The 25,279-nt window shown below is 40.4% G+C and overlaps 1 protein-coding gene across 2 annotated transcripts in view; it reads left to right on the forward strand.

The window, feature by feature from the left end:
• The window catches only part of JAM2 (junctional adhesion molecule 2), a 35,936-nt gene that overhangs the window by 4,367 nt on the left and 6,290 nt on the right, over positions 1-25,279 (forward strand). Inside the window, exons 1-5 of one of the 2 annotated variants that reach the window (XM_082783059.1) lie at positions 16,145-16,224; positions 16,326-16,391; positions 20,288-20,401; positions 21,671-21,823; positions 24,558-24,763. In XM_082783059.1, the coding sequence (XP_082639185.1) occupies positions 20,326-20,401; positions 21,671-21,823; positions 24,558-24,763 (435 nt within the window). In that variant the 5' untranslated portion in view covers positions 16,145-16,224; positions 16,326-16,391; positions 20,288-20,325. Of the gene's footprint in view, positions 1-16,144; positions 16,225-16,325; positions 16,392-20,287; positions 20,402-21,670; positions 21,824-24,557; positions 24,764-25,279 lie in introns of those variants that run through there. The other variant, XM_082783058.1, reaches the window with a different exon arrangement.

A 25,279-nucleotide genomic window follows, 5' to 3' on the forward strand; every position in this document is an offset into this window, starting at 1 on the left:
GAGTAAGTAAAGTGTGGTGTCATACTTTCTCATAACAATACTAGAGGTCAGTCCAGTGTGAAAACTTAGGTAAAGGAAGATTATTAAGATGTATCCACACAGCAGTATAAATATTTCATTCATCAGAACAATTAAAGTGTGAGGTAGACATTCATATTTGTCATTGCAGGCTATTTGTGAGGACCATATGGAATGGCTAAATTAAGGTTCCCTTGAAGTTATGGAACAATATAAAACAAGGACACTTGCTTAAAATAGATAGTCTATCACATATATCCACAGGGACCCAATATTATTGCTGCTTTTTTTGTTTGGTTGGTTGAGATTTCTTCCTCCACCATGGTAACATTAAAGCACCATTGCATATTTGGGAAGATAGATGGGCTAAGTTCTTACTTTCCCATTTGGTGGCTAATATCCAATGGTGTGAATGCTTTAATGAAAACTGAGGGAAACATTATGTGGAAACTGAAAGACAATTGTTTTACTGGTAATTCTCTCTTACTGTTAGGTCACCTCTTCCTCTCAAGGAAAACTGATTTTGTAAGACTGTTTTTCTTAGTTTTACTTTCTGGCATGTCCTTTTCCATCCTGATTACTTCTCTAAGAACTATCCGTTTCAACAAAACACTTCAGCAGAAAAGCCCGCCACATCTTTCTTGAAGCGTTGGACATTACTGTGCTGTAATTCTACCACAGGAAGCTTAAAGCAAATATTATGGTGTCTTGTAATCAAGACAAATGATACGTTTCCTTCATCTAAATAGTAGTCTTTTGGAAATCCCAAAAATGAAAGTGGAGCAGTATTTGGATGATTGGCAGCACTTGTGCTCACCTGTATTTCCAAAGTCACTTTTTCTGGAAAGCTCAAATGACTTATGTCACCTTTATGCTCACAGCAGCATACAGTAGAGCACTTTAGTGCTTAGATATGATTTTTTAAAAACAGGCAGAAGGTAAGCTTGGCAGCTGAACATCTGGTCCCGTTCACTTGTCACTTTCTAACATACACTAGGAGGTGAAGGAGCTTTTGGAGAGGCAAGAAAGGAAAAATATCCACTTCTGAATAACAGCAAGCAATACAACAGCAGTAGTTGTTGAACTACTGATGAGTGTAGCCCCCTCTTGGTTAACAGGAATTTAAGGAGGCATCCAGTTTCTCTCAAAGGTTATTCACAGGGGAAAACACACTGGGGAAATCTGGTAATAAGCTATTTTTGAATTATTGCTTTCCACGAGTTCTAAACTCAGCAATTTTCAGTAAGAATCTCCAACTTGCATTGTAATAGCAACAACTTGATCCTGACTGTTTAAAAAAATAAGAAATGGTCAGACTTGAGTTGGAAAGAACAGTTCCTACAGGTATGAAGTTTCAAAAGATAGATATTTACTTAGCTTTTGTTAGGATTAACTTTGTAAGGGTTTAACATACGCTCAAGTCAGTCCAAACCACTGGATGAGGCTCAAGGCAAAACAAAACGTGGTCTGGATGGGAAGTGATGGATTATAGGGTTGCTTTGGCACCAGACAATGTTAACAACAGCAGCTACATTTGCTGTTTGCAAACTGCTAACGTAGTACTGGAGGTAGTGATGGAACATGCATTCTTGAGACATGGGTCTTGCTCAAATTAATATATAATTCAGAAACCAAAATGTTTATATGAGGCATACATGAGTGCCCAGTATGAATTGGGAGAAATTCTTGTGGACAGTATGGTAAGGGCTACTGTATGCTGACTGGAGTTGGGTTGGAGTTGGAGAGATGTTCGTGCTTGGCATACTTGTAAACATATGAGGAAATGATGCACAGAAGACGAGAGCTTGGATAATACTACGTGAGTTAGACAGCAACTTACCACTTGAGTGTATGGGCAGTACCTGTCACTGGTTCAGAACTGAAGCTTTCTAGTAGATGTAGTGACAAAAATAAGCCAAAACACATCATCTGCAATGGTATCTATAGTGTGTGTAGCTGTGTTCAGACTCATGTTATGGCTAGCTTTTGTGCTCAAGTACCCATTCTGTTTCTATAAAATGATGTAAAGAAGCAAACACTTGGGTTTTGCCATTTGAGTACTGGGCCATCTAGACTGATTTTTCTGACACTTCTCCCAGTCTTGAAGCTGGTAAACCACAAAGATGAGAGCTTAAATTTATGACTTCTTGTTTGTGGCTTGTTTCACATTCCCTTACTCCAGATTGACTGGGGTTTTGGGTAGCGTGACAAGGCACTGACACAACTTTGGTACTGCTCAAACTGTTGGTGGTGAACACTTCTGAAAATGTGACTCAAGCAGGCTGTCCTGCGTGTTTAATAACCATGGGCTGTATGTCTGTATTTGGGAAGGCTGCTTGCCCAGGTAGTAATGGAGGAGCCTTTCTGAGAGCACTCAGTGCCTGGGGGTGAGGTGCACAGGCCCCACCATGCCAAGGCCTGTGTGCGGCTGGGGTGCCCGGGGCCTCGCACGTGGCACTGCAGGGCTTTGCCAAGCCTGATAGCTGGTCTCACCAGGTTAAGCCCAGTGTCCACATGAAGTCCAATTAAAAGTTTATTAATAGCAGTGCTTAGACATCGGAAAAGTTTGTGCAGAAAAGGTCTGCATTCTATGAGTAGATTTAATAACTTTTCATTTAAATGCCTTTCTTTAAATATTTGTGTGTGAATGAATGAAATGTAAATGTTTTATTTTAAGTCAGTATTTGAGTTTTCTTTGCATCTTGCAGTGAATGCCCCTGCTGCCTTCTGCTGACCAACATAATGGTCCTCCCAGGTGTAATGTGATTTACTGATGCACAAGAGTGTTGTAATCATTTAAGAGGGTCCTGAAAGGAAATCAGTATTGAAGGAAACCAGTAATTCCATATTGAATACAGCAGTTGAAAATGTAAAAGTGGTGAGGGAGGGGTAGGTTGGGACAGATAGGTAATAGTAAGAGCTCTTAAGGTTTTTAAGAAACTGCTTTTGTAGCATTGGAGTGACTAGTAAAGCATACAAATTCAGGGACTCCAGATTTACTCATAATACCAAAGTTGGTGCCCAGGAGAGGAGGTAGAGAGCAGTATGCAGATGTGCACCATAGCGAAAGTGTGCTTAGACATCACAAAGCAATGTGTGTAAGGTAATGTTTTGCTTCTTGCAATACAGTCTGAGACCTTCACGTAATTCCATTTTAAGTCGATTTCTTTTTCTTTCCCTTTTCTATATAAGACCTACATCCTGGACATCACTTGATTCCTTGATTCAAACAGTACTAATTAAAACATTTCGGGAGACTTCTGTATCAAGTATGAGAAGTAAACGTAATTCTCTCTGTGTTGGGTTTAAGTGTTGTTGAAATGACGGGTACTTCCAGAAGATAATGTACTTATAGCACTTGTCTTTGGAGCCTTTCAGTAAATAATGTTCCAGGACGTAAGAGGCATCTGGGAAAGCTGATTATCAACAGGGAATCAGCAGCATATATTGAGACAGGACTAAAAATTGTTTTCAGCTCTGCATTTCCCTTGTTGCTGAATACTTTTTGTTTCAGTTGTGTTCCAGTTGTATCTCTAGCCAAGTCCTCTACTATCATCAGCCCACACAGTTGCTGTTTGCTTTCCAGCTGTGTTCAGATTTTTAGTCTCCTTTTTTGAGGAGGAGGAGGAAGGGAAGAGAAAGCACTGCTACAAAGGTTTTGTCCAGGTTTTGCAATATGCATTAGTTTTCTAACATAAATAGCTGCTGGGAGAACACACTGACTTTTGTGAGAGAATAATTAAGTGATGTCTGTTTATAAGCTTTTCAACAAAGTTTGTGCAAAGTTTTTAAAGCTATGTAAATAGAGAAAGAGGAGTTGGTATGGCCAATTCTTACATATACAGCTGAGAGACTTGCAGGTGCAGAATGTTTTTGAGTTAAAGCAAATTTAATGTCTGCTAGGGAACAACAAAGCAGTGCAGAAGGATTTTTTTAACCTTTTTAAGCTAGTCTTCAGACCCACAAAAAAAAATCCCAGAAAGCTTGTATTCTCTTAGGAAAATATCACAAAAATTTAAGGCAGATACTTTTTTTTTTTTTTTTTTTTTACTGGAAAAACAGTTGAATCTAATAGGTATGTAACAATCTACTAAAACCAAAAGATTGTTTTACACTATGTTGGAAAACTGGGAATGAGGTAGTATTTATGATTAGCCTAGTATTTGACAAACTCAGAACAAAACAGTTTTTAATTTCATCTAGTTATTGGGGGGGGGGAGGGGAGGGGCAGGCAAAATTGAATTTGGGTCTTATTGGCACCTTTAACAATTGATTCTACGTTAATGTATGATTTATTTTATTGTATTTTGCTCACAAAGCAAAAGGTCAACTTGGAAGCAGAGAGGGGTTCTGAAGCAATGCTGTATCTGTGGTTTCCAGCAGAGATTAGTTGTTGCAAGCATTTAAGGAAATACTGGGAGGGGGTAGGGAGGAATTTGCCCTTCTTTTGAAGCTGAATTATCTTCATGTTTCATGGAATACAAAGACAGTGAGATAACACCAATATATAATATCAACAATATCAGTAGAACTAACTGTAGTTTGTGGCCAATATGTACATACAGAAGTTGACTAAGTGTTAGTAACCCTGCTTACAGGCATGCTATTGAAAATATAGACAGGTTAGGAACTAAAACCCTTTCAGTTTTGGGATGGGGTAAAAAATCTGAAAATCAGAAGAAAATACATCATGATTTTGCTGTTAAGGTTCCAATCCTGCGGCTAGATGCTGCATTTGAATCCCTATAAATGTATGGAGTGCTGTCCATATGGCTGAAGACTTATAAACAGAAATGTAATATGAAATCTGATTATTTTTAATTGCTAATTGCAGTGATGGAAAAGTAGATAATCCATGACCTTTAGCTGCCTCTGTTTTGGGATGGGAAACATGCAGGGTGGACAGAGGGTTTCCAAAAATCTCATACAGCTGAATATGTCAAGGGGCTTGGCTATGTAATCAGACTGTTTAAGTGGAAGGTATATGTAGACTTGGCTACAAGGACTCACGTAGGTGTAAGCTCTGAAGTGGGTACTCTTTTTTCTATGAAAGAATAATTCATTTTGTCTTGTAAGAAACCTGGTCCTTAGCTGCTTTAAAACATAATGTGGCATTCACAGCATAGCAACACAAAGCATAAAAACTTACAGGCTTATTTTAACAGAGGTGCTTTGAGCAAAATGGTGGTGAGCAGGTGGTGATGAGTTCCCTTTCTAGGAGAGAAATAGAGGTAACTATCTATTATTCAACAAACCATCTTGTTCCCTTTCTTGGCTTCCTGATCATTCAGAGCTCTCTCTGCTGATGCTAGTTCCGTACTTTGTGGGCTCGATGCAAGATGTGCAGCCTTGCAACAACACTGGAAATAAATAGGTAAAAGGGACAGATCCTCATCTTACTAAAATATTGTTCTGTGACTTTAGACCTGAAATCTGAAGACCTCATTTTGTGTTTGGATTCAATGTGATTGCAGTGCTCATGTGTTTGGATTCAATGTGATTGCAGTGCTCATGTGCCTGCGCATTATGTGCCTGCCTGTATAATGCCAGCATATATCTTTATGCCAGCATAGTCCTTGGTCTGTTCCTCAGATACCTTTCTCAAAAAGAGAGGTCCTTGAACTGAAATCAGTTAACTGGAGTTGAGTACTCCAGAGTCTTTATTTAGTTTTATATTTTAGTCTATATTTAGTCTTATTTCTACTGGAAAGTTAAGTTTAGGAAAAATAGTGTCACATGAGTTTATAAAGTATCAATATCTCAGGAGGAGTTGGTTATAAAGATAATACAGGGCAGAAGTAGGCAAAGCAAATGGCAAAACAATTTAGAGTGGCTTATGTGCCTATCTAGAAGTCATGATTTCATGAAACGTGTTGATCTATTGCCTCTAGCAGGCATTTTAGAAATGTAATATGGGGTTTTGATAGTATATACGTTAAGTGAACTATAGAGCATTCCAGATACAGCTGTTGTAACCATCAGATTTTTAAGCACTTGTTGCACTTGAGAAGATGGGCCAGGGGTCCGAATCATTAATCAGGTATTTTTTATTTTAAAAATATCTAATGGCATAAATAATACAGAATTCCTATCTCTATGTGTTCCTGGTATTATCTTTGTCTTTGAATTATGACAAGATTGTCTGTTTGATTCTGGCAAGATTGTCTTCTATACAATTATTCGGTGCCCTGGAATTATTTATTTATTTATTTTTATTTTATATTACATAATTCCTGACATCTTTTTTTTCATTTCACTTCTGTGACAGTGAAAGAGCTGGTACTTTCTCAGTTTAAGTATTGGCTGACAAGATAATCCAAACATATTACGTGAAGCTTCAAACTAGTGAATTGTGCACGATAGCTTGCTTCCTAAGCTTGTGCTTCTCTGACGCAAAGCTACAGAATTGTTTGTTAGCTAACCTTACCCAAATACTCTCAAGGATGTGCCTCCTGACACATCTCTTCTGTTGAAAAGCTGGGATGATTACTGAGTTAACGTTTATGCTTGGTTTAAAAATAAATAAAGCACAGAGTTACTGTGTTTATTCCTGTTTCCTGTGTAACTTTCCAGTGTTCTTCTAGTGTTTTCTAATCTGAATATCCATGTGTTGTTTTGCTTGAATAGCTTTTAATGTGATGAAGACTTTAAGGTGTTTTTTTGTTTGTTTGTTTTTTACCCTCTTCATCCCCTTTAAGGAAAATTTGGCACCTATTATACTGTGACCTATTGTTCCTAGCTCTGGCTTCCGGAGGATTTCTTCTAATCACCCTTCTCCTTTCAGAGTGCAAAACATCTTCTGTTTGTTCTAGCTCCTCTTGATACGTAACAGCCTTAATTGAGTCAAAAGAGTGGCTTCAGTCCTGTTCAAATAAATATGCCAGAAGGTGCTCCTGTAAAATCAGATATTGAAGAACTAATCTGCCTATTAAAGGCCTGCAGAATTAAGGCTAAAGATGTGTATTTGTACTGTAAACCACAATGTTGGTTGAAAGTAATAGCCATCAAACATGACTGTTAGCTGCTTCTGGCAGGAAGAGACAATTGAGCGAACTTGGCAGCGTAAGGGATCATGTGTGAATGAAAACGGGATGAGCTAATTTGGCAAACTGTATGCAGATAATTAGGAAAGGTTCACCAGATTCTTTTGGCCAAGAGAGAAGAGGTCGTTGTGCTTGCAGCTCATGTTAGCAGAGTCTGGTTTGTAGTCTGAAGGGGAAAAAAGAAGAAAAAAAAAAGAAAAAAGAATACATAGCTCACTGCTGCTGATCAAGGCAAGATGCAGTCCTAATACTCATGGTTCAAATGAAATTCAGTCAAGTGGCACCCCACCCCCACCTACTGGAAATGTCTCAATCCCAAATTCACAAAGCATTACACAGCTTCTCACGGAGTATTTCCATTTTTCCATTTAAAGAGTATTCTACTGTTTTTGGTGAGACCGTTTTTTCTATTTTATTTATTTATTTATTTATTTTTAATGGGCACACTAGCTAGAATGAAGTCATCCCAGTCAGCAAAAATTGAATGGAAGGAAGCCTGTGCAAAGCCCTCTTTAAAAACTCACCCCAATGAGCTGTTCTTGCATCCATTCCCTATTAGCGTAGAAGTATATTCTGGGTGAATGCTTGCTTCAGAGACAAACTTTTTTAAGCCCCCAGATTTCAGATGGATCATCTCTTTCAGTGGGGGACATGTAACAATGCTGACTTGGTTTTGATTATTACTTTCCTGAAAATGAGACGTTTGGGTGTAGTTGGTCTAATGAGCTATCCCACCTGCTACTTGGGATCTCTGCAGTGTGCAGTTCTGGCTCATTATGTGTTCCTTTAGCGTTAAAAGCCAGAATTTAATCTGTACACATCCTCTGCAGTGCAGTTTGTAGAAATGCTTAGGTTAATCACAAAAGGGGTTGAGAAGACCTACTGGGAAAAAAAACTGTTATAAACTTGAGAAGAGACTGAGGTTGCACAGGAAATTTGGTTCCAGCGTATATGGATGAGACTATGTACACAAAGAGACATTCCCTCACTGAAACAATGTGGAGTCTACTTCCATGCGTGGAAATCCCAGAGGCCTGATGGCTTTCCTTGAATCTGGAAACAGGATCTTACCTTCAGGGAGTTAGATGACTCCTCTGGCTCTGAGCAAGCAGGAACTCCAGTTTTACGTGGTGTATACCGGAATCATAACTAACGCTGGCTGTCACAGTTGGAAAGCAAATTAAATTTGTTTTCAGGCTCTTTTAGGTTTGTGTGTATTTGCAGGTATATAAATGCCCAACTTGAAAGTGTTTATCCTTTTGAAATTGCCCAGCAGTTCCAGCAAAAGTCACTTGAGCCTGGTGCAGACCTCTGAAATCTAGCATGAAACTTATGAAACTTGTCGCGAAATGTGACCTGAATGGTTGTGGGTTATTTGTGTTGGTTTTCTGTTTATTTGTTTGTTTGTTTGTTTTTAATTGTTGTGTGGTGGTTTTTTTTTTGGAGGGGATTGTTTGTTTTTTCCACTTCTCCAGCTCTTCTGTATTTCAGGGCTGATTTTACGGTAGATGTAAATCAGTCTGCTACTATTGACTTCAGAGGACCATGCCAGTTTGCACCAGGGACCCAGCCTTGTTTTGTAAACTCGGTCATTGTGCTATGACTATTTCTTGAGGTATTTGCACAGGCCAGTGTTTGGCTGAAGCGTTTCTTCAACTCCACTGCTGCATGTTACATGAGGCGTGTGCGACAGCAGTGGCAAAGAGACATCTCCTTGCGTAGCCCCTTCTAATGGTCTTTTTTAACCCAATGGCACCAAACACAAGTTTTGAGCATCCGGATCCACCTCAAAGCAAGCATTGGGGCCCTGCCTGCGGCCTGCCTGTGCGCCCTGCCCGGTTGCTGTGGAAACCGCTGTGGAGCAGCACCAGTGAGCAGGAAAGCGGCCCTGTTATGGGGCCTGGCCTGGACAAAACCCCATACCCTGGTGTCACAGGCTCCATGGAGACAGGGAGAAGTGGGTTTGAGTCTTGTGAAAGTCAGAGCTATGAATGCTCAGTTAATAACATAAGCTTTCTGGATTGTCTGTCTGCTGGGATGCAGTCTGCACTGCATTGAACCTGTGCAAGCTGTGGAGGAGAAAAGGAGGCAAAAAAACAAACCAAACCAAAACAAAAAAACTTTGAAGGGAATGGAATTTTACATGTTGATTATAAATATTTATTTATTTTTTATAATTTCCTACACCATGTCACACAGTAATTTGTGTTGGGTCTGCTGAAAGCACTTAGGAGGCTGTTTAGTTTCTCTGGAATTCATTTACTTCGGTGTTCAGTTTCCTTGGAAAGGCTGACCTAAATAATCTCCCCCTTTTTTGTCCCATGCCGCTTGTTTGTTATTCCCTGCTTTTTCCTCTACAAGCACTTCCAGTTCAGTCTTGCCAGGCCTGACCGTCCTTGGGGCTGTGCTCAGAAACGATCACTAACATGATCTTAAATCTCGGGACCACTGCTGGTAAATTCAGATAATTCATTCCGAAAATCACAGTTTCTCTTTATTCTCGACCTTCTAGTTAAGTAAAAATATCTTGAAAGAAAAGGCATCATCGGCTGGTGTGCCAATTTCATATTGTACCGAGCAGTTCACATGAAGCTGAGCATTAAATCATCCCTAGGCTGACATCGTGAATGAAAACTTCTTTGATAGTCTGCTCCATAATTGAGGCATTACAACAAAAGAGCTCTTCCCCCTCCTGTGGGACTGAGAGCTCCTCAGATCATCCAATACCAGCTTTCAATACAGGTAGAAATCCCACTCCGATGTACTTTCTGACAACGCTGTTACTGCCCTGTGTAACTCACAGCTGGATGAACCCGAGGTTTTCTGTTCTGTTTCTCTTGTTATTTCCATCACAAAGGCAGAGTTTCACTGACACTGATATTAAAAAATACTTTCTCTAACAGATGAGTGTGAAGAATTGTTTTCGTTTTTATTTTTATGCTATATTAAATAAAACAGCCAATTTCTGTATTAAGTTCTAGACCTCTGGATGTACAATAAGTAAAGAAAAACTACTTGAAGTTGATCAGCTTGGCCATTTAAACTCTTTGTCACTTTAACCTAAGTTTTCTTCTGAAATAACCTAATATTCTGAAATGTTTTGAGAAACCAGCCTAAAGTACACTTTGCTTTGTTATGATATAGGTTTTGCAGGCAAGGTACCTTAAAACTTGACTGCTTTGTCTCGGGTATCTGTAGACAATTTTTTCTTCTGAATCTGACTGCCTTTGCTGTTAATTTGAGAGCTTTTAATGAAAAAGAGTGTAAAGAGTGTCTGATGACTTACCCAGCAAGACACGTAATGTGTCTGTGTGTTAGATTGCTAACTACCCTACCATCTGGATGCTGGCCTTGTTATCAGCTTCGAATGTATGGCTTTGCTCATGGGAGCAGACAGAGGGGAGAGTTACTCCATTACTCAGTGCATGGCTCTGAGCCTGGGCTGGAAGGGGGAAAATTGTCACAGGGTTTGGGGAAATTTTTTGTTGTTGTTTTGGAGGGATTGGGGGAAAGGTCAATTTTTGTGTGTCATATACTACTCAGCTATAGAGTTGGAATTTTAATTTTCTAATAGCTGCTCTTCCAGAAGAGAAGCCAAACCAAATAACTGGATTTAGCAGTTTTTTTGGTTTTAGTTCCAAACTCTCTTCCCATGCTCTGAAAAACTAGTCCATTTTTCCATGAAGAAGAAATTCATCAGGAATTAGAAGAGGGCTTGCAGAAAAGGGGGAGGTGTGGGAAGGAGGAAACGCTATCAGGTATTTATGTGCACAAATCAAAGTACCTTACAAGGCTTTTCATAAGATTATTGATCTAGTTATAGAAAAGCCACTTCCTGTGGCATAAAAGTTAGGCTGTTACTCTGCCTATAAATTTCTTTCCCTATCCCCTTATTCTCTGTCCCTTCCGAATATCTAAAAGCTTACTGCCTCTGTACCTCTGTCATCCCAAGAGTAAAGGCCAACATACGGCATTTCTAGTACTGTTTAAGGAGTGAAAATAACTAGTCATATGTTTTTCCTTCATCTTGAAACACTAGCAGAGCACAGATGCAACTAGAACAACTTCTTTGTAGTGCCAGGAAACCAGCACTGCATCATATTGAGGAGCAGTTTTCCTTATAACTGTAAGGTCTTAGAAACTTAATTAAATTAAAAGCAGTTTCTTCAAGCTAGTAGAAAAACTTCTCATTTGTCACTGATGTGTGGATAACACATGTACATGAAGTAGGATCTCTAGTATGTATTTTTTTGTGGTTAAAAACATCAACAAGGGCTATGTCCTAATCAGCCAATAAGAGTGTTTAAAATCATGCCACATATTTCATAATGTGTTAGATGCTCTCAGGAGCTGTATGTATTACCACCAGCTCCAGTGCCTGAATGACTAAAACTTGCCCTGGTTAAGTCCAGCAGTTTCTAAAACACTACAATAGTGCTGCTGACAGCTACGACACAAGCACAGGGGTGGCTGAGAAACCCCTTAAGTTCTTTTTATGTTTTAGACTCAGTTTGTCAACCCAAAAATGTGCCTTCTTCCCTGGATTACTATGCTTTACCCACTCAAAACACACCTAGTAAAAGATAAACTTGCAATCCACATCTGCATTTTAGTGGACTCTTTCTTACCACTCTACAGCCTCTGCGTAAATTGAGACTAATACCTTATTTGTTTTCTGTGGCTAAAGGTGTGCAGGGTGTTGTTTTTTTTGTGAAACATAAACTCTGCCCAAAGTAAATCCTGTTCTATCGTTATTAAGATTCGAGAATATTTGTAACTCAGGATAAATAAAGAATGGAGGTGGAGCTTTTTTCCCTTTTTTCCCATCATGTTTGGTAATTTCTTCTAGCCCTCGTCTGAAGTTTGAACACTTAATGCCCTATTTATATTTCCTAATGAGGCTACGTCACTCAGTTCAGGCTGCATTTTGGTGCATAAATCACTGATTTCAGAGATTAGTTAAGGACTCTGGTGCACACTCCGGAGACTCTTGCAGTCATGAAGGCTGTTAATACTCCAGAGCTCCCTCCAGCATGATTGCTGGAGGCTAGCATTCACCAAGAAGAATGGATGGAAGACAAAAGCAGCTTAAACACTCAACCGGCAACAGCAACATGGCTGGGTCAGACCTGTGGTGTGAGCCCTGAATGCCTGTTTTCCACCCACCTCCAGGTAACACTGTTCTAACCTGCCAGTGCTACCCTGAGCTGGGTGGCAGCCTTTTGGTTGTGGTGACCATATTTTGGACTCCTAAGAAGAATGGGAGTTAATCTCTTCTGAGGTGATACACAAATTCTGTCCAAAGTTAGGTAGTTTCTCCTCTCCTGTTCCTCATTTATGGACTATGCCATCTATGGGTACTTCTCATAGGGAAAAATTCGGCAACAGAAGAGCCAAGCCCCTTGGGGGTGTTTAAATGACAAGATCATGGCAAGACTCAAGGTATCGTTTGATTATGTAATGGTCAGCTTCCTGTTCTCTGGTGGGGAGTACGGTAAGAGAGCTGTCTGCATTATCGCTTTATTCTTGGGACATCGGACTTCCTATACTTGCAGTATCCTCTGAAATCCTTTGTTCAGCTTTGCCCTCGGCCACCTGCTACTTAGAACTTGGCAAAACAAACACCGAGAGACTGCGTTTTCTCTTGTACTTATAACTGTGTTTTGATTCTGTTCTCATGTAATTTCCTCCAGGCACCACTGTTTCCTTTGATTTGGTTTGACTAATGTGCTTTTCTTTGATTCCTCCAGCGTCAGTTTACGGCTGTGTGAGGGATTATCAAATGGAAAGCGTGCGCTTTGTGGGCCTACTTCTAAACAAATGAAGCTGCTCCCATGTAAGGGGGGGGGGGGGGGGGGGGGATAAGTCTGTGTATAAAAGCATTTGATGAACAAAAAGTTCGGTGGTACAGTAATCTGTCATCTTTTCTCTGTTGCTCTTTATATCGTGAATTAAAATGCAATGCTTAAGTCTTGGATTCTGAATAATTGGCAGACACTTCTGAAAGGGCATTTTAAGGAAGAGGTACTCTAGCTTTGAAGACCTCTTCTGTTTTTCTGCTTGATTGAGCTTTAATTGTCACCTCTCTCTGCACCAGCTTAATTTACAGTTCAGACTCTAGCACTGCTTGAAGAGGAGCATGTTTATGTGTGGTTTGTGTGTGATGAGTAGGGCTGTGTGCATACTGAGTATGATTTTAATTTTTTTCTGGCATATTTTGTACATACTGCATTGCATACTAGGGTCCCTGTACATTCATAATTCCCTTGATGCAAGAGGAATTATACAGACTTGATGCAACTGCAAGCTCACGATACAAACTGCGCAAAGTAATTTAATAATTTCCATGCAAATAAGTGCCATGATCCTGCCCCAGAAGTTATAAAATATTATTTCTTATTGTGCATTCTAACTCGTGAATACTTAAAGAACATTGGTGAGCTTCATGACCTCCATATTACGGAGGAAGAGAGAGAATTTTCAGGTTTATGGAACAGTGGATGCAATAAAGTGTTGAACTGCATGTGTTCAAGCTGTTTTGTGTCCAGAAAGAGATGGCTGATGTGCCAGTAATTTATAAATGGCTTTAATTCTTCCCCCAACATGTCCTAGACATCCTAAGTGTTAATCTGTTATCAGGGCCTCAGAACAAAATTGTCCCCCCCATCACGAGAACATGAAGGAAGATGTGTCAGTAGATAATGTGATCTGTTATCTATTGGTGTATAGGACGTTTTTTTTTTAATTGTTCTAGAAACGGTATAGTTTGGGTAAAAATAAAAAGATTATTTTCTTCCCATAAACCTAAATAAGGCTTAACAAACATAAAGGAAAATTATTTCAGCCCTTATTGTAGACCAAGCTTGCACAAAATCAGAGATGTGCTCTGTGCGTATGTGCAGGAGCAGCTGTTACTCTGGGAGGTGCTGGAGGAGAGGAGGGCTTCCCTCCTCTGGTGTCAGCGGGGTTCCCTCTGTGGTTTGTGTTCTTTTTTTTAGAAGTCCAACAAGAAAGTTTCCTTTCTGGATCGAGTGGAAAGAATTTGCACGCACTATTTGTAATGGAAATATTTTTTGCTATTTCAGTATTATAAGGGAACATAAATGGCATTGCTTGAACTGTCATCTTCACTTTATATTTACCTTCATGTTATACTTTCATATTACAGACTTCTGCCGTAACTATTTTGGGGTGACACAAAGATGACAATACAATTAAAGAGTATTGAGGACAGCACAGTTAACACATAAATTTGGATCCTTTGGTAATCTGCACATGTGAAAATTCACTTTTTGTTGCCAAGTATGAAGCTATATTCTTGTAGAAACGAGAAATGTTGGGGTTTCATTTGGAGGGAGGTGGTGAGATGTGTAGGAAGCAGCATCTCTGAGTAGAAGTACAGGTGTACTGGGTATGGGTGCTGAGGTGCTGGCAGTGGGGTGCTGTGGGGCTGCTGTGTGAGGTGACGCCAGGGCTGCCCCAGCTGGCCCCAACGGCCCCACCACAGGGCACCAAGATGGCGGCGCCTCGCCTCAGGGGCAGCCTGGGGAAGGGAGGGCAAACACCGCAGGGCAGGGGGCGGTGAGGGGAGTGGTGTAATTGGCAAGTGATGTCTGTCTTTGTCTCAACCCATGAACTTTTTCATATTTTTTTCATCCCTCTGTCCAGTTAAGAAGGTGGAGTGAGAGTGGATGGGTGGGTGTCCAGCAGCAAGCTAAGGTCAACCCACCACTACAGGATGCCATGAATGAGCAACTGCTGTAGTAGTGGGGACTCAAATAGCTATTCTAATCACTGCTCCATGACTCAGACACAATCATTGAAGATACTGATAGGCTGCAATCAGTACTTTTTAAATATATGGAGGGGGAGGGGGCAAAATGTAGAATTATGGAGAAAGGGGCCACAGGAACAGTTTAGATGGAGAATTCCATCTGCAGTGCCACACTTGAACAATGGGGGATGATCTCTAATTGAGAAGAAAACCATGAGATAACTCGTTGACTGTATGTTTGTGTGTAGAGAAAATTGCATACTCAGAGGTTTGAGAACCCCTAGCTGAAAGCCAAATGGACTCACACAAGTGAGAAATGAGGAACATACTTTAACAGAAGTAATGAAGGGATTGGATTAGATTAGTGAGGTGGGATTAGATTAAACGGAGTAAGGCTAAACTAGTTTCTGTCAGTCAGAGCACATTACACTCTTATTTTGAACAAGCCATATTTCTAAATGTTGATGTCAAAAGGGGCTCAGTTGTTCATACCTTCTGTAGCAATTGTTCGGTTGGCTGATGCAGACATAGGAAATGGGATGTAAGATGAGTGTTCATACTGTCTTCAAAACTAGTCTAAACCACTGGAATTTGAGATGCTTTTGAAAATAATGTAAACTTGTGTAAGGAACTGTATTTATCTATTAATAAGCAGTTTTAACCGCTTGGTAGGCTTGTTGGCTGCTAACCAGAAAAAATGATGGACTGTTCTGCCCTGTAGGAACACTTTTGAATCATGAGGGAATGCACACTGGTGTTCTTTCTTGAGGAGAGCAGCTCTCAAGAGAAGATGTATAATGAGATGCAGTGAGGGAGAGGGTAGCTTGGTGGGGATCAATGCGGGGCTAATGGTGATTTCATGCATTTTGTCTGGGTCTCTCTTGTATTGAGTATACTGAAATTCCAAGAATGTATGCTTTTGTTTTTGTTTGTTTATTTTTTTATTATTATTTTTTTTTAATCTGTTTCATATAAAACTATAGAAATGTTGACTCATATTTTCTTCTCAGTTCAACAAGAGTTTGAGGTAACTGCTAGTTACTGCTTGCATTTGTTATCCTGGAGAAGTAGTGTGTGGTATTCTTTTTTAAACAAGTCTGCCTTGTAATAGAAATACCATGGAAAATACACTCACAGATTAATAAAGTCTCCAGAATTAAAAACAGACTGAGATGTTGCCACAGTATAAAACAACACCTATTGTTTATGTAGTATTTCTCACATGTAAATATTATCATGCCATTGTAAAAGAGAAATATTACTATTTTCTTTTACAGGTGCCAGGACATAGAGAGAAAGATATGAATTGTTAAGGCCACCCACGTGGCCAGCCCTGTTCTAACTCTTAGTCCCCATGCCCTCTACCAGAGAATATCTAATCTGTTCTGTGTAAGGAAATCTCAAACACATTGATTGTAACTACTGAAGCACCTATGCAAGTACAAGTTTATTGCTGAATTGTCTTCTTTTTTTTTTCTGTCCCCTTGCAGGTCGTAAGGCGACTGGAATTTCTATTGAAACGGATAACAAAAATGTAAAAGCAGAGGAATTTAAAGGTACAGTATGCACATTGCTCTGATTAAAAATATATGGGATAAATACATGCAAACTATGTAGACAGCTGGGCAGTTAAGATTGTGTTCCTTTTACCTGTGGGGTATTGCTCCTACTCTCTATGTTGACTCTTATTGTAACATTAGTTTTGCCCCATTTTAGGTTACTTGTGGACTAGATGCTCTCCAGAGGTCCTTCTCCACCTATTCTGTGACTTGTTTCTCAGTCCTGATATCCCACTCTGTAACATCTGTCTGGTTTCCTTCCATGTAAAGTGCTGAGAAATGATAGAAAAGAGAGGCGTGAGGAGATAGAGGGAGAACAATTGTAAATCAGCTATTCTTGGTATCTGTAATTTAATGACTATTTTTAATTGCCAATGACTATAATCTCTGTTTTAAAATATATGTATATAACTTATTATCTGTAAACGCAATCACTTTAAATAATCACATACAGAAGTTAAGGAGGCAAGGAAGAAAACCTGATGTTTGGATAGGTGAGAAAGAGATGCTAGTAGTGTGTAGGTATATGAGGTTTGTAGGCTATGGGTTTCTTTGTTTTTATTGCATTTGTTTAGAATGCAGAGAGAAGGGAATTTGGGAATTAAAAGAACTGTTTGCTGAGGTTTAGGCTTTATTCATCTGTCTGAGATAATAATGAAATAGTGATCTCTGAAACTGTCAGCTGTGTTAAGTATTTTTGTCACCTTTGAGGAAGAAAAATTTAGAGCTCAGTACAGGACAGAGGAGAGAGGAGCTCTTGAGGTAATGTTAAAGCTTGATGGGCTTCATGCTCTCTTCGTCTTCTCTTTTTTTAAAAAAATGTGTGGCTTGTACTTTGTTCTTATTTCTATAACAGAGTGAGATCAATTTAACATAACTAAAAGCTATGCTCTTTTCTTTATGTGTAGCAGCACCAAGGGAACAGTAGCAGCTGATAGACTTAGCTATTCATCTAAATGCAGCTGATTTGAAATGCGTTTTTCTTTTTTCTTCCAACTCCTGGTACAGTTGAGGAGGGCTAATCAAATGATCGCCCTGGACCAGACATACATCCAAAAGTAAACATTGTCCAGACCTCTCCAAGATCCAAGATGGTTCTTCCCAGACTGGTAGACCGTGTGCTGATGCACAACTTCCTGTGGGTCCACCGTAATGAAAATCAAGTAGACCTGTTCTGGAAAATACTTCTCACTGATACCATTAGTATGAAGGAAAAAAATAATAATAAAAAAAAGGCAGAAGAAGGGAGCTATAACTAAAGGGGGATTTTATTATGATGTCTCCGTTCCGTGTTTATTCCTCATCTTTCTTTCTATACCTTTTGTGTGGATAAGATCAGTGGAAGGGCATTGATACTAGCATTTTCTGAAAGGAAGATAATGTGGCATGCAAAGCAGGAGCAGCTCAGCTCCTTCAGGACAGAGGTGACTTGTTAAGCTGAGAACACTTCAGCTGAGTTGTCTCTGTGTCAGCTAACACAGACTTGCTCATGGGCCCTGCCAGCTGTCACAAGGTCAGTAGCAAAAGCAAGCTGAGCTTGAATGATGGCTTTTCTTTGTTAGAAGGATACAAAAACAAAATGGAAAGGAAACTTTAGCAAATCTTAAGATTCAGGAAGCCTCCACCCATCCACGCAACCTGAAGTCAGGAACCTCAGGCTTCCTGAGTGCACAGCATGTTTTTCATAGCAGCCAGTGCATGTGTAACATGTTTCTGGCAAAGAATGCACTCCTGCCCCAATTCTTCTTTCAAGTCTGGACAGTTTTTCCCCATGAGGGATTCTCAAGGCTACCAGCCCGGCCCCTTTGAAACATTTTGTTTCTCCACAGAACAGACCTGGGAAATGAGACAAAAGGGTGAAGGGGTAGATCTGCTGGTACCTCTTAATCGCACTGCAGCCCTTTTTGCTGAGGTTGGAAAGGAGAGTGACAGTTAATGCCAACAGACTGTGTGTTTGATCAGTGGATGTTTGCTTCCTGAAAACTAGAGAGGCACTGCCAAAACTTTGAAGGCCTTTGATCCATGATGCTCTGCCCTATATTGGACGATGAACAGTTGAGATCAATGCTGTATTTGTTTCTTTTGCAAAAACTCCTGGGAGATGCTAAATTTCACTTTATTAATAGATTCAGAGCCATTCAGATGTGTGGCTGGAAACAGTATCAGAGGAAAGAATCCAGACAATTCTTAATAATACTTTGACTTAAGGTATTTGCTGGAGGAAAGAAAATATATTTTCCAGCATGCTGTTCCACTGACAGTGGAACTACTGAAATGCTGGGCTTTTCCTGATAATTCGCCCATACAGCTCACGTCTTCTCTCCCTCTTCAGTTCCCCCATAACTCTAGCACTGATCATAGGCCACAGTTACTATGATGCAAACTCCATGTTAGAGATGGCATGTGCTTATGCCCTGCTGTGAGGGAGAAAGAACAATTAACCTGTTTGGTCTGGTTTCTACCCAGCTATGGCAACCATAGTAAAAATCAGCAACTCTTGAAATCTCAGCCTCTGTGTACAATGGTGTCTTACTGCCTGGCTGCTGGAGCCCAGTCCAGCGTGCCTGGAGTCCTGGGCGTCTTTGTCCCAAACTAACAGACGCATTTGCTGCATTTCCTTCTGCAGGTTCAGTCAGCAGCAAGGCTCAGTGTGTATACCAGAGATGGATGTGCAGACTGCCACATACAAAGTGCTGCTTTCGGCAGCACCCACATGGAACACTACCTGGGCTCATGTAAAATATTAAATGTAGAAGACCAAGCATCGTTCCTCCACTTTGGAGTTTGGACTTCATTGGTGGGAGTGCTCATACAACAAACACTCTCAGGGTGCAGAAGCACATGCATGTTCTTGGATCCCCTGAGTCCTGGCATGGATAGCCCTGCTACCCCTGCCTGGACCATGGGCTTCCTACTTGCCAGTTCACCCAGCCTGAGGTTTGCTAGTGAGTTATGAGGCACACCAGGTTTGGGGCAAGATGCAAACACGGCACATACACCACACACCTCCACTTCCAGCAGCCAGTGCCATAGGCTCAGGGGTGCCTACACCCCCAGTGTGACCCCAGTTGCTGGCCCCAAGTTATATCAGTCCCCTCCCCTCCATCCCTTCCAGCCTGGCACTCCAGGCACACGTGCTTCAGGACTCGCCAACACACACTGCTGAGATCTGTGGTTTTCCTACTGCTGACACAGAGACTGCACTCGCTGGCACCATAGGCCCATCAGTTTAATTGGAGACTGATGGTCTTTGTCATGGTGCTCTGTCTGTCATACTTGTGTCTCTGGTTTTGTTTGTTGCTGCCCCCTTATTATCAATTTTGCATTGGAAAAGTCCTTGACTGGATAACCTTAATGAAGCAGACTCTCACCATCCACGTACCCTCAAAATAACCAAGGTGAAATTGTAACTAAATAATAGAATATTTAACCATCTTACTGGTGTGTTTTTCATATGCATTAAGTTACATATTTAACCAGATAAACTACTGATAATGAACTCGGAATGGTAATTCATAATATAGATGATAACTGGGTCAGTGTCCTTTTTTTAATAATGGTTTGCTCACTGACAAAAATATCGAAACATAAAATGAGGGTAGTAGTACAGAATCTCTGCTCATCCAACACGTGAATTTCGATCCAAAGGCCACCTAATTAATGCGGAAATTAGTAGTTTCTGTTTCCCTTGTGTAGTTGCATAAGTCTGGAGAAGGTCTGATGACATCGCTGTGAGGAGTAGATCTGGGCCTTGCTGACTGCTCAAGATACATGAAGGGGGAATGTTAATTTTATGGAACCTGATTGTGTACTAATACAATGCTGAAAGCTCTAACTTTCTCTTTTGCTTTTTGTTCCTTTGTTGTTTGTTCGTTTGTTTGTTTCCTCCTTAGAGGCTATTCTTAGTTGCAAGCACAAATTTTCAAAAGGGATGAGCCTAAGAATAGAATGGAAGAAAATCCAGTCTCAAGGAGTTTCATTTGTCTACTACAACGGTGATTTTACAGGTAAGACAATACAAGCTCAGACTGATGATTTAACATGCCCTTCTCTAGCATACATATCATCTGTTTCTTGGGGAATAATAATAGGAAAAGGACTGAAAGAGGATGCTCGTGACTCTTGTGCTGAACTGAACATCAGTCCTTCTGAGGAAAAGAATATTTCCTCAGGGGAAAACAAAGCTTTTCTTAATAAAATCTTCAGTGGTTAGCCACGTTTTGAATGAAGTTAAATAAAATAAAACTGGAGACAAGAAAAATGATCCTGCATGTTTATTGATTTTTTTAAATGAAATTACATTCATTCATAAACTCCTTTAAAACTGTTGAAAGCTCTGCACTCCTATCTTACAAAGAGGTTTCTGAAACCTCCTGTAGATCAGGGGGCTTACATATGAATAATGCAACATTTTTTATATACATTCAAAAATAAACTCAGCAGTACGTTTTAAATTATTCGTATCTACTTTTTGGAAGTAGAATTTCTGCTTACATGTTCTTTAAAAGACATAACACAGCTTTATGTATTAAAGAAAATATGGGTCCCTGATACACGACAAATAAAGAGAAGTAAATAAAGAGATGTTTATATTACTTGAGAAGTAAAATAAAGCAATTAAAGCAATAAAACTCTCACAGCAATGTTCTTGGTTTGTAGAGCTTGCAAGATGTGTAGATCTTGTTGATGAACTTGTTTTTTTCTGCATATATTTCATTTTAAAAGATGCTGGAACTCATGATTCTGTTTGTGCAAGTAAGTTTAGTTTCATAACAAGATGTAAAACGAAGAAAATCTCATTGTAGGAAGTCCGATGGCAATATCCTTTGCTAATTCCTTCAGTTTTTTTCTTGCCAGGTTAAAATGTCAAATACTTTGCTGTGGTCAGAATCATTTCTGTAAGAGAAATAAGTGATTGCCATCCCTCCAAGTGGAAAATTATTATTTTTTTTGTCACATGACTAAATCTATACATGCTTTCTTGAAATCTCCACAGATTACCAAAAACAAACAAACAAAGCGCATTTCATCTTCCAACTAAAAAATGTCATATAGGTTTTTGAACTGAGTTTCTTTTTTTTGGACTAAGTGGACAAGTTTATGGAAGGTTCTTAATGTCATGGGAGGGGGATTACATGCTGCTCCATGGTGATAGATAACTAACACTGAATAAATGAGCAATAGTGCACAAACTGTATGTGATTTCAGAGCAAGCCAGTGAGACAGATGTTTTCTATAAGCGATGATCAGAAACCACTGTTTGTTCTCTTTTAAAGGTGACCTTAAAGACCGAGCAGAGATGCTGAATACAGGAATCCGTATTAGGAATGTGACTAGAAAGGATTCTGGGACCTACCGCTGTGAAATCAGCGCAAAGAGTGAAGAGGGGCAACGCCTGGGAGAGGCTACCATTACTCTCACAGTATTGGGTAGAAAGAAACTTTTTCTACTTGGGCTTCTGTAAAGAAACTGAATGATGGCAAGAGGTGTTGTGTGCAGGGTTGTCCATATAGTGTGTGCCTGTTAGATTTTTTCGTCTTCCTTGTGTTGGGTTATAAACATATGTTCATGCATGGATTCATATTCTGTAACGTAGTTCAAAGAACATAATTAGTTTCTTTATTGATATAAATGTGTATTTTTGTTGTCAGAAGTTAGCAAGTATGCTGATTTATGTGATGGTGAAATGTCTGTTTCTACAAAAACTGAAGTCACTCAGTGGCTTAGAATCTAGATAAGCTGATCATGATGTTTGGCACTGGAAAGTCAGCATCTGTCAACACTTATCAAATATTCCAAAGCAGCAGTTCGTTCCAATGCTCCAGTCTCCTCCTGTTTTTGGAAGGAGAAACTACTGCAGTGTCTGCGTTATGCCAGCTAGCAGTCTGTGGACTTCATTTACAGGACGGAAGTTACTATTTTTTTATTATTGTTTGTGTGTTTTTTTTTCTTGCTTGTTTTTTCCCCCTTTGAGAAAAGGAGGGAAAACTGAATACCGAGCACATCCTTCTTACATTGTCCCTCCTATTTTTTCCCAGTTAATTAATGCTTGGTGGGTAGTTTTCTTTTTTTTTTTTTTTTTTTTTTTTCCTTGTAGGAGGAGGGAAAGTATTTGGTTTTGAGGTTTCTGTATTTTTTATTAGAAAAATAATTGATATTTAAAAATACTCTCAAATTTCTTCATAAAATATAGTAAGTTCATGAGCTTTTGCTTAACTCCAATAATGAGGTAACCACACTTTTTCCTCCCTTCTTCCACTCTCCCAACAGATTTCCTTTTTTAAATGTAGCTTCTTAATTTAAAGTTGAGATCTTGGAGCCTGAAGAGAGTGGTGGGTTTCTGTGTGTCTTGTGCACAAACCTTTTTGAAAGTTTATGGGTGTTTGGTGTGTCTTGTTTTGATTTCAGAGTTTTTGCTTTCTATTTTAAAGTCAACCAAGAAATTGTGAATACTTGTTAAAGTGCTTTTAATGTAACATTCATTCCTCGTCACCATTAGTTTTCTTCTGGATAGTTTCAAGGTACCAAAAGAAAATCAAGTTCCTTTTCTGTTGACATAATAAAAATTGGAAAAAAGACAGAATCACAGAATCACAGAATTTCTAGGTTGGAAGAGACCTCAAGATCATCGAGTCCAACCTCTAACCTAACGCTACCAGTCCCCACTAAACCATATCCCTAAGCTCTACATCTAAACGTCTTTTGAAGACTTCCAGGGCTGGTGACTCCACCACTTCCCTGGGCAGCCTGTTCCAATGTCTAATAACCCTTTCGGTAAAGAAGTTCTTCCTAACATCCAACCTAAAACTCCCCTGGCGCAACTTTAGCCCATTCCCCCTCGTCCTGTCACCAGGCACGTGGGAGAACAGGCCAACCCCCACCTCGCTACAGCCTCCCTTGAGGTACCTGTAGAGAGCGATAAGGTCGCCCCTGAGCCTCCTCTTCTCCAGGCTGAACAAGCCCAGCTCCCTCAGCCGCTCCTCGTAGGACTTGTTCTCCAGGCCCCTCACCAGCTTTGTCGCCCTTCTCTGCACCCGCTCAAGCACCTCCATGTCCTTCTTGTAGCGAGGGGCCCAAAACTGAACACAGTACTCGAGGTGCGGCCTCACCAGAGCTGAGTACAGGGGGATGATCACCTCCCTAGCCCTGCTGGTCACGCTGTTCCTGATACAAGCCAGGATGCCGTTGGCCTTCTTGGCCACCTGAGCACACTGCTGGCTCATATTCAGCCGACTATCCACCATCACTCCCAGGTCCTTCTCTGCCTGGCAGCTTTCCAACCACTCATCTCCCAGCCTGTAGCTCTGCTTGGGGTTATTGCGCCCCAGGTGTAGGACCCGGCACTTGGCCTTGTTGAACTTCATGCAGTTGGCCTCAGCCCATTGGTGCAGCTATGAAAGACCTTCATATTAATGACAGAGCTGAGTTGTCCTGCATCTGCGATGCAGAACCTGACAGAAATCTCTCTGAATACTCCAGCAAAACCTAAGGAAAGTATTTGAACTCTTTCCACACTGATGTTCACTGCTCAGAGAATTATGGAAGAAAATGCTAAACAAGTACTTTTCCAGGGAGGCGTGGGCATAATACTAGTTTTTTTGTTTGTTTGTTTGTTTGTTTTTCATCTTCTATTTGAGATTCACACCATGGCTGTGATGATGACCAGTCTTGTTAATTCTTCCTGACAAGTGCTTTTCAAAACACAGTAGACTTTTTTTTTAATACAGAAATCTTTTTACTCTTCTCCACTTCTGTTTTTAAATATTAATGAGGGGGAAAAAAATAATTGCTGGACTCCAGATTCACTGAGACATCCCTTCTCTGTCTGGAAGCAAGAGGTCCCACAGAGGCCTCTGCAGAGGAGTGGAACAAGCTACCGAGGGTTTGGATGAATATGTATAGATTGGAGACAGGATGACACAGCATGTGGTGGGGGAGGCTGAGAGCAAACCTCTGCCTTCCACTGCTTTTAGCAACTCAGGAATTTTACAGTGCTCTTCAGCAGCAGGACTCTGCCTTCCACCCTGTCGCCAGAGCCTCTGTTCATTGCGGTGGTAGTTGTTAAGCATGTGCACAAGTGGTCACCTCCTCTGCGACTCTCAAACTGTTGTGAGATAGGCAGTACTGGTAAGACTGTGTAACGAGTGCAATTTCATTTTCCAGTTCCTCCAACTACTCCGGTATGTGAGGTACCCAGCTCCGCAATGACGGGAACAGTGGTGGAACTGAGCTGTAAGGAGACTGAGGGGTCCCCTCCATCTGAGTACCAGTGGTACAAGAACGGGGTTCCCTTGCTGCAAAAGACAGGAACAGGCAGTGCAAGAGCAGCAAACGTAACTTACACCATGAATAAAAAGTCCGGCACTCTGGTAAGTGTCGCAACAGCTCTGTAATAACCATCTATGAAGACCAAATTTACAGTGTTGTACAGTGATGCTCCTTGGCTTAATCCAAAGCACAAGGTCTCTGTCAGGGATCAAAGTCACGCTGAAATGTGCTAACGTGTACAAGGTATAGTTTCTGCCTCAGACCAATGACAAGACAGAGAGATTGAGTGTAATAGGCAAGCTGGGTGAATTATAAGGTTGTAGTAGTGATAAATGAGCAGAATCTAGCAAATAAATGACAAATTTCACCTTGTCAGTTAGTCAGTGTGAGGTGAGAATGATCTCTTAGTATGTCAACAGAGTTATATTTGATAGCACCTTAAAATCTAAAATAGCAACTTCATGCACTTCAGTGGGAAGTGCAGAAGCACCAAGGGCAGTCCAGAGTCTCAGCAATCCAGTGGCATTTAAAGGTTCCAGTCTTGTACTTGTGTTGTCAAGGGGAATGAGTAGTGGCTTTAAGTAAGCTTACTGTGTTTTCTGTTATGTTCCCTCTGA

This window comes from Aythya marila (genome assembly GCF_965140915.1).
Source record: "Aythya marila genome assembly, chromosome: 1".
Classification (NCBI taxonomy): domain Eukaryota; kingdom Metazoa; phylum Chordata; class Aves; order Anseriformes; family Anatidae; genus Aythya; species Aythya marila.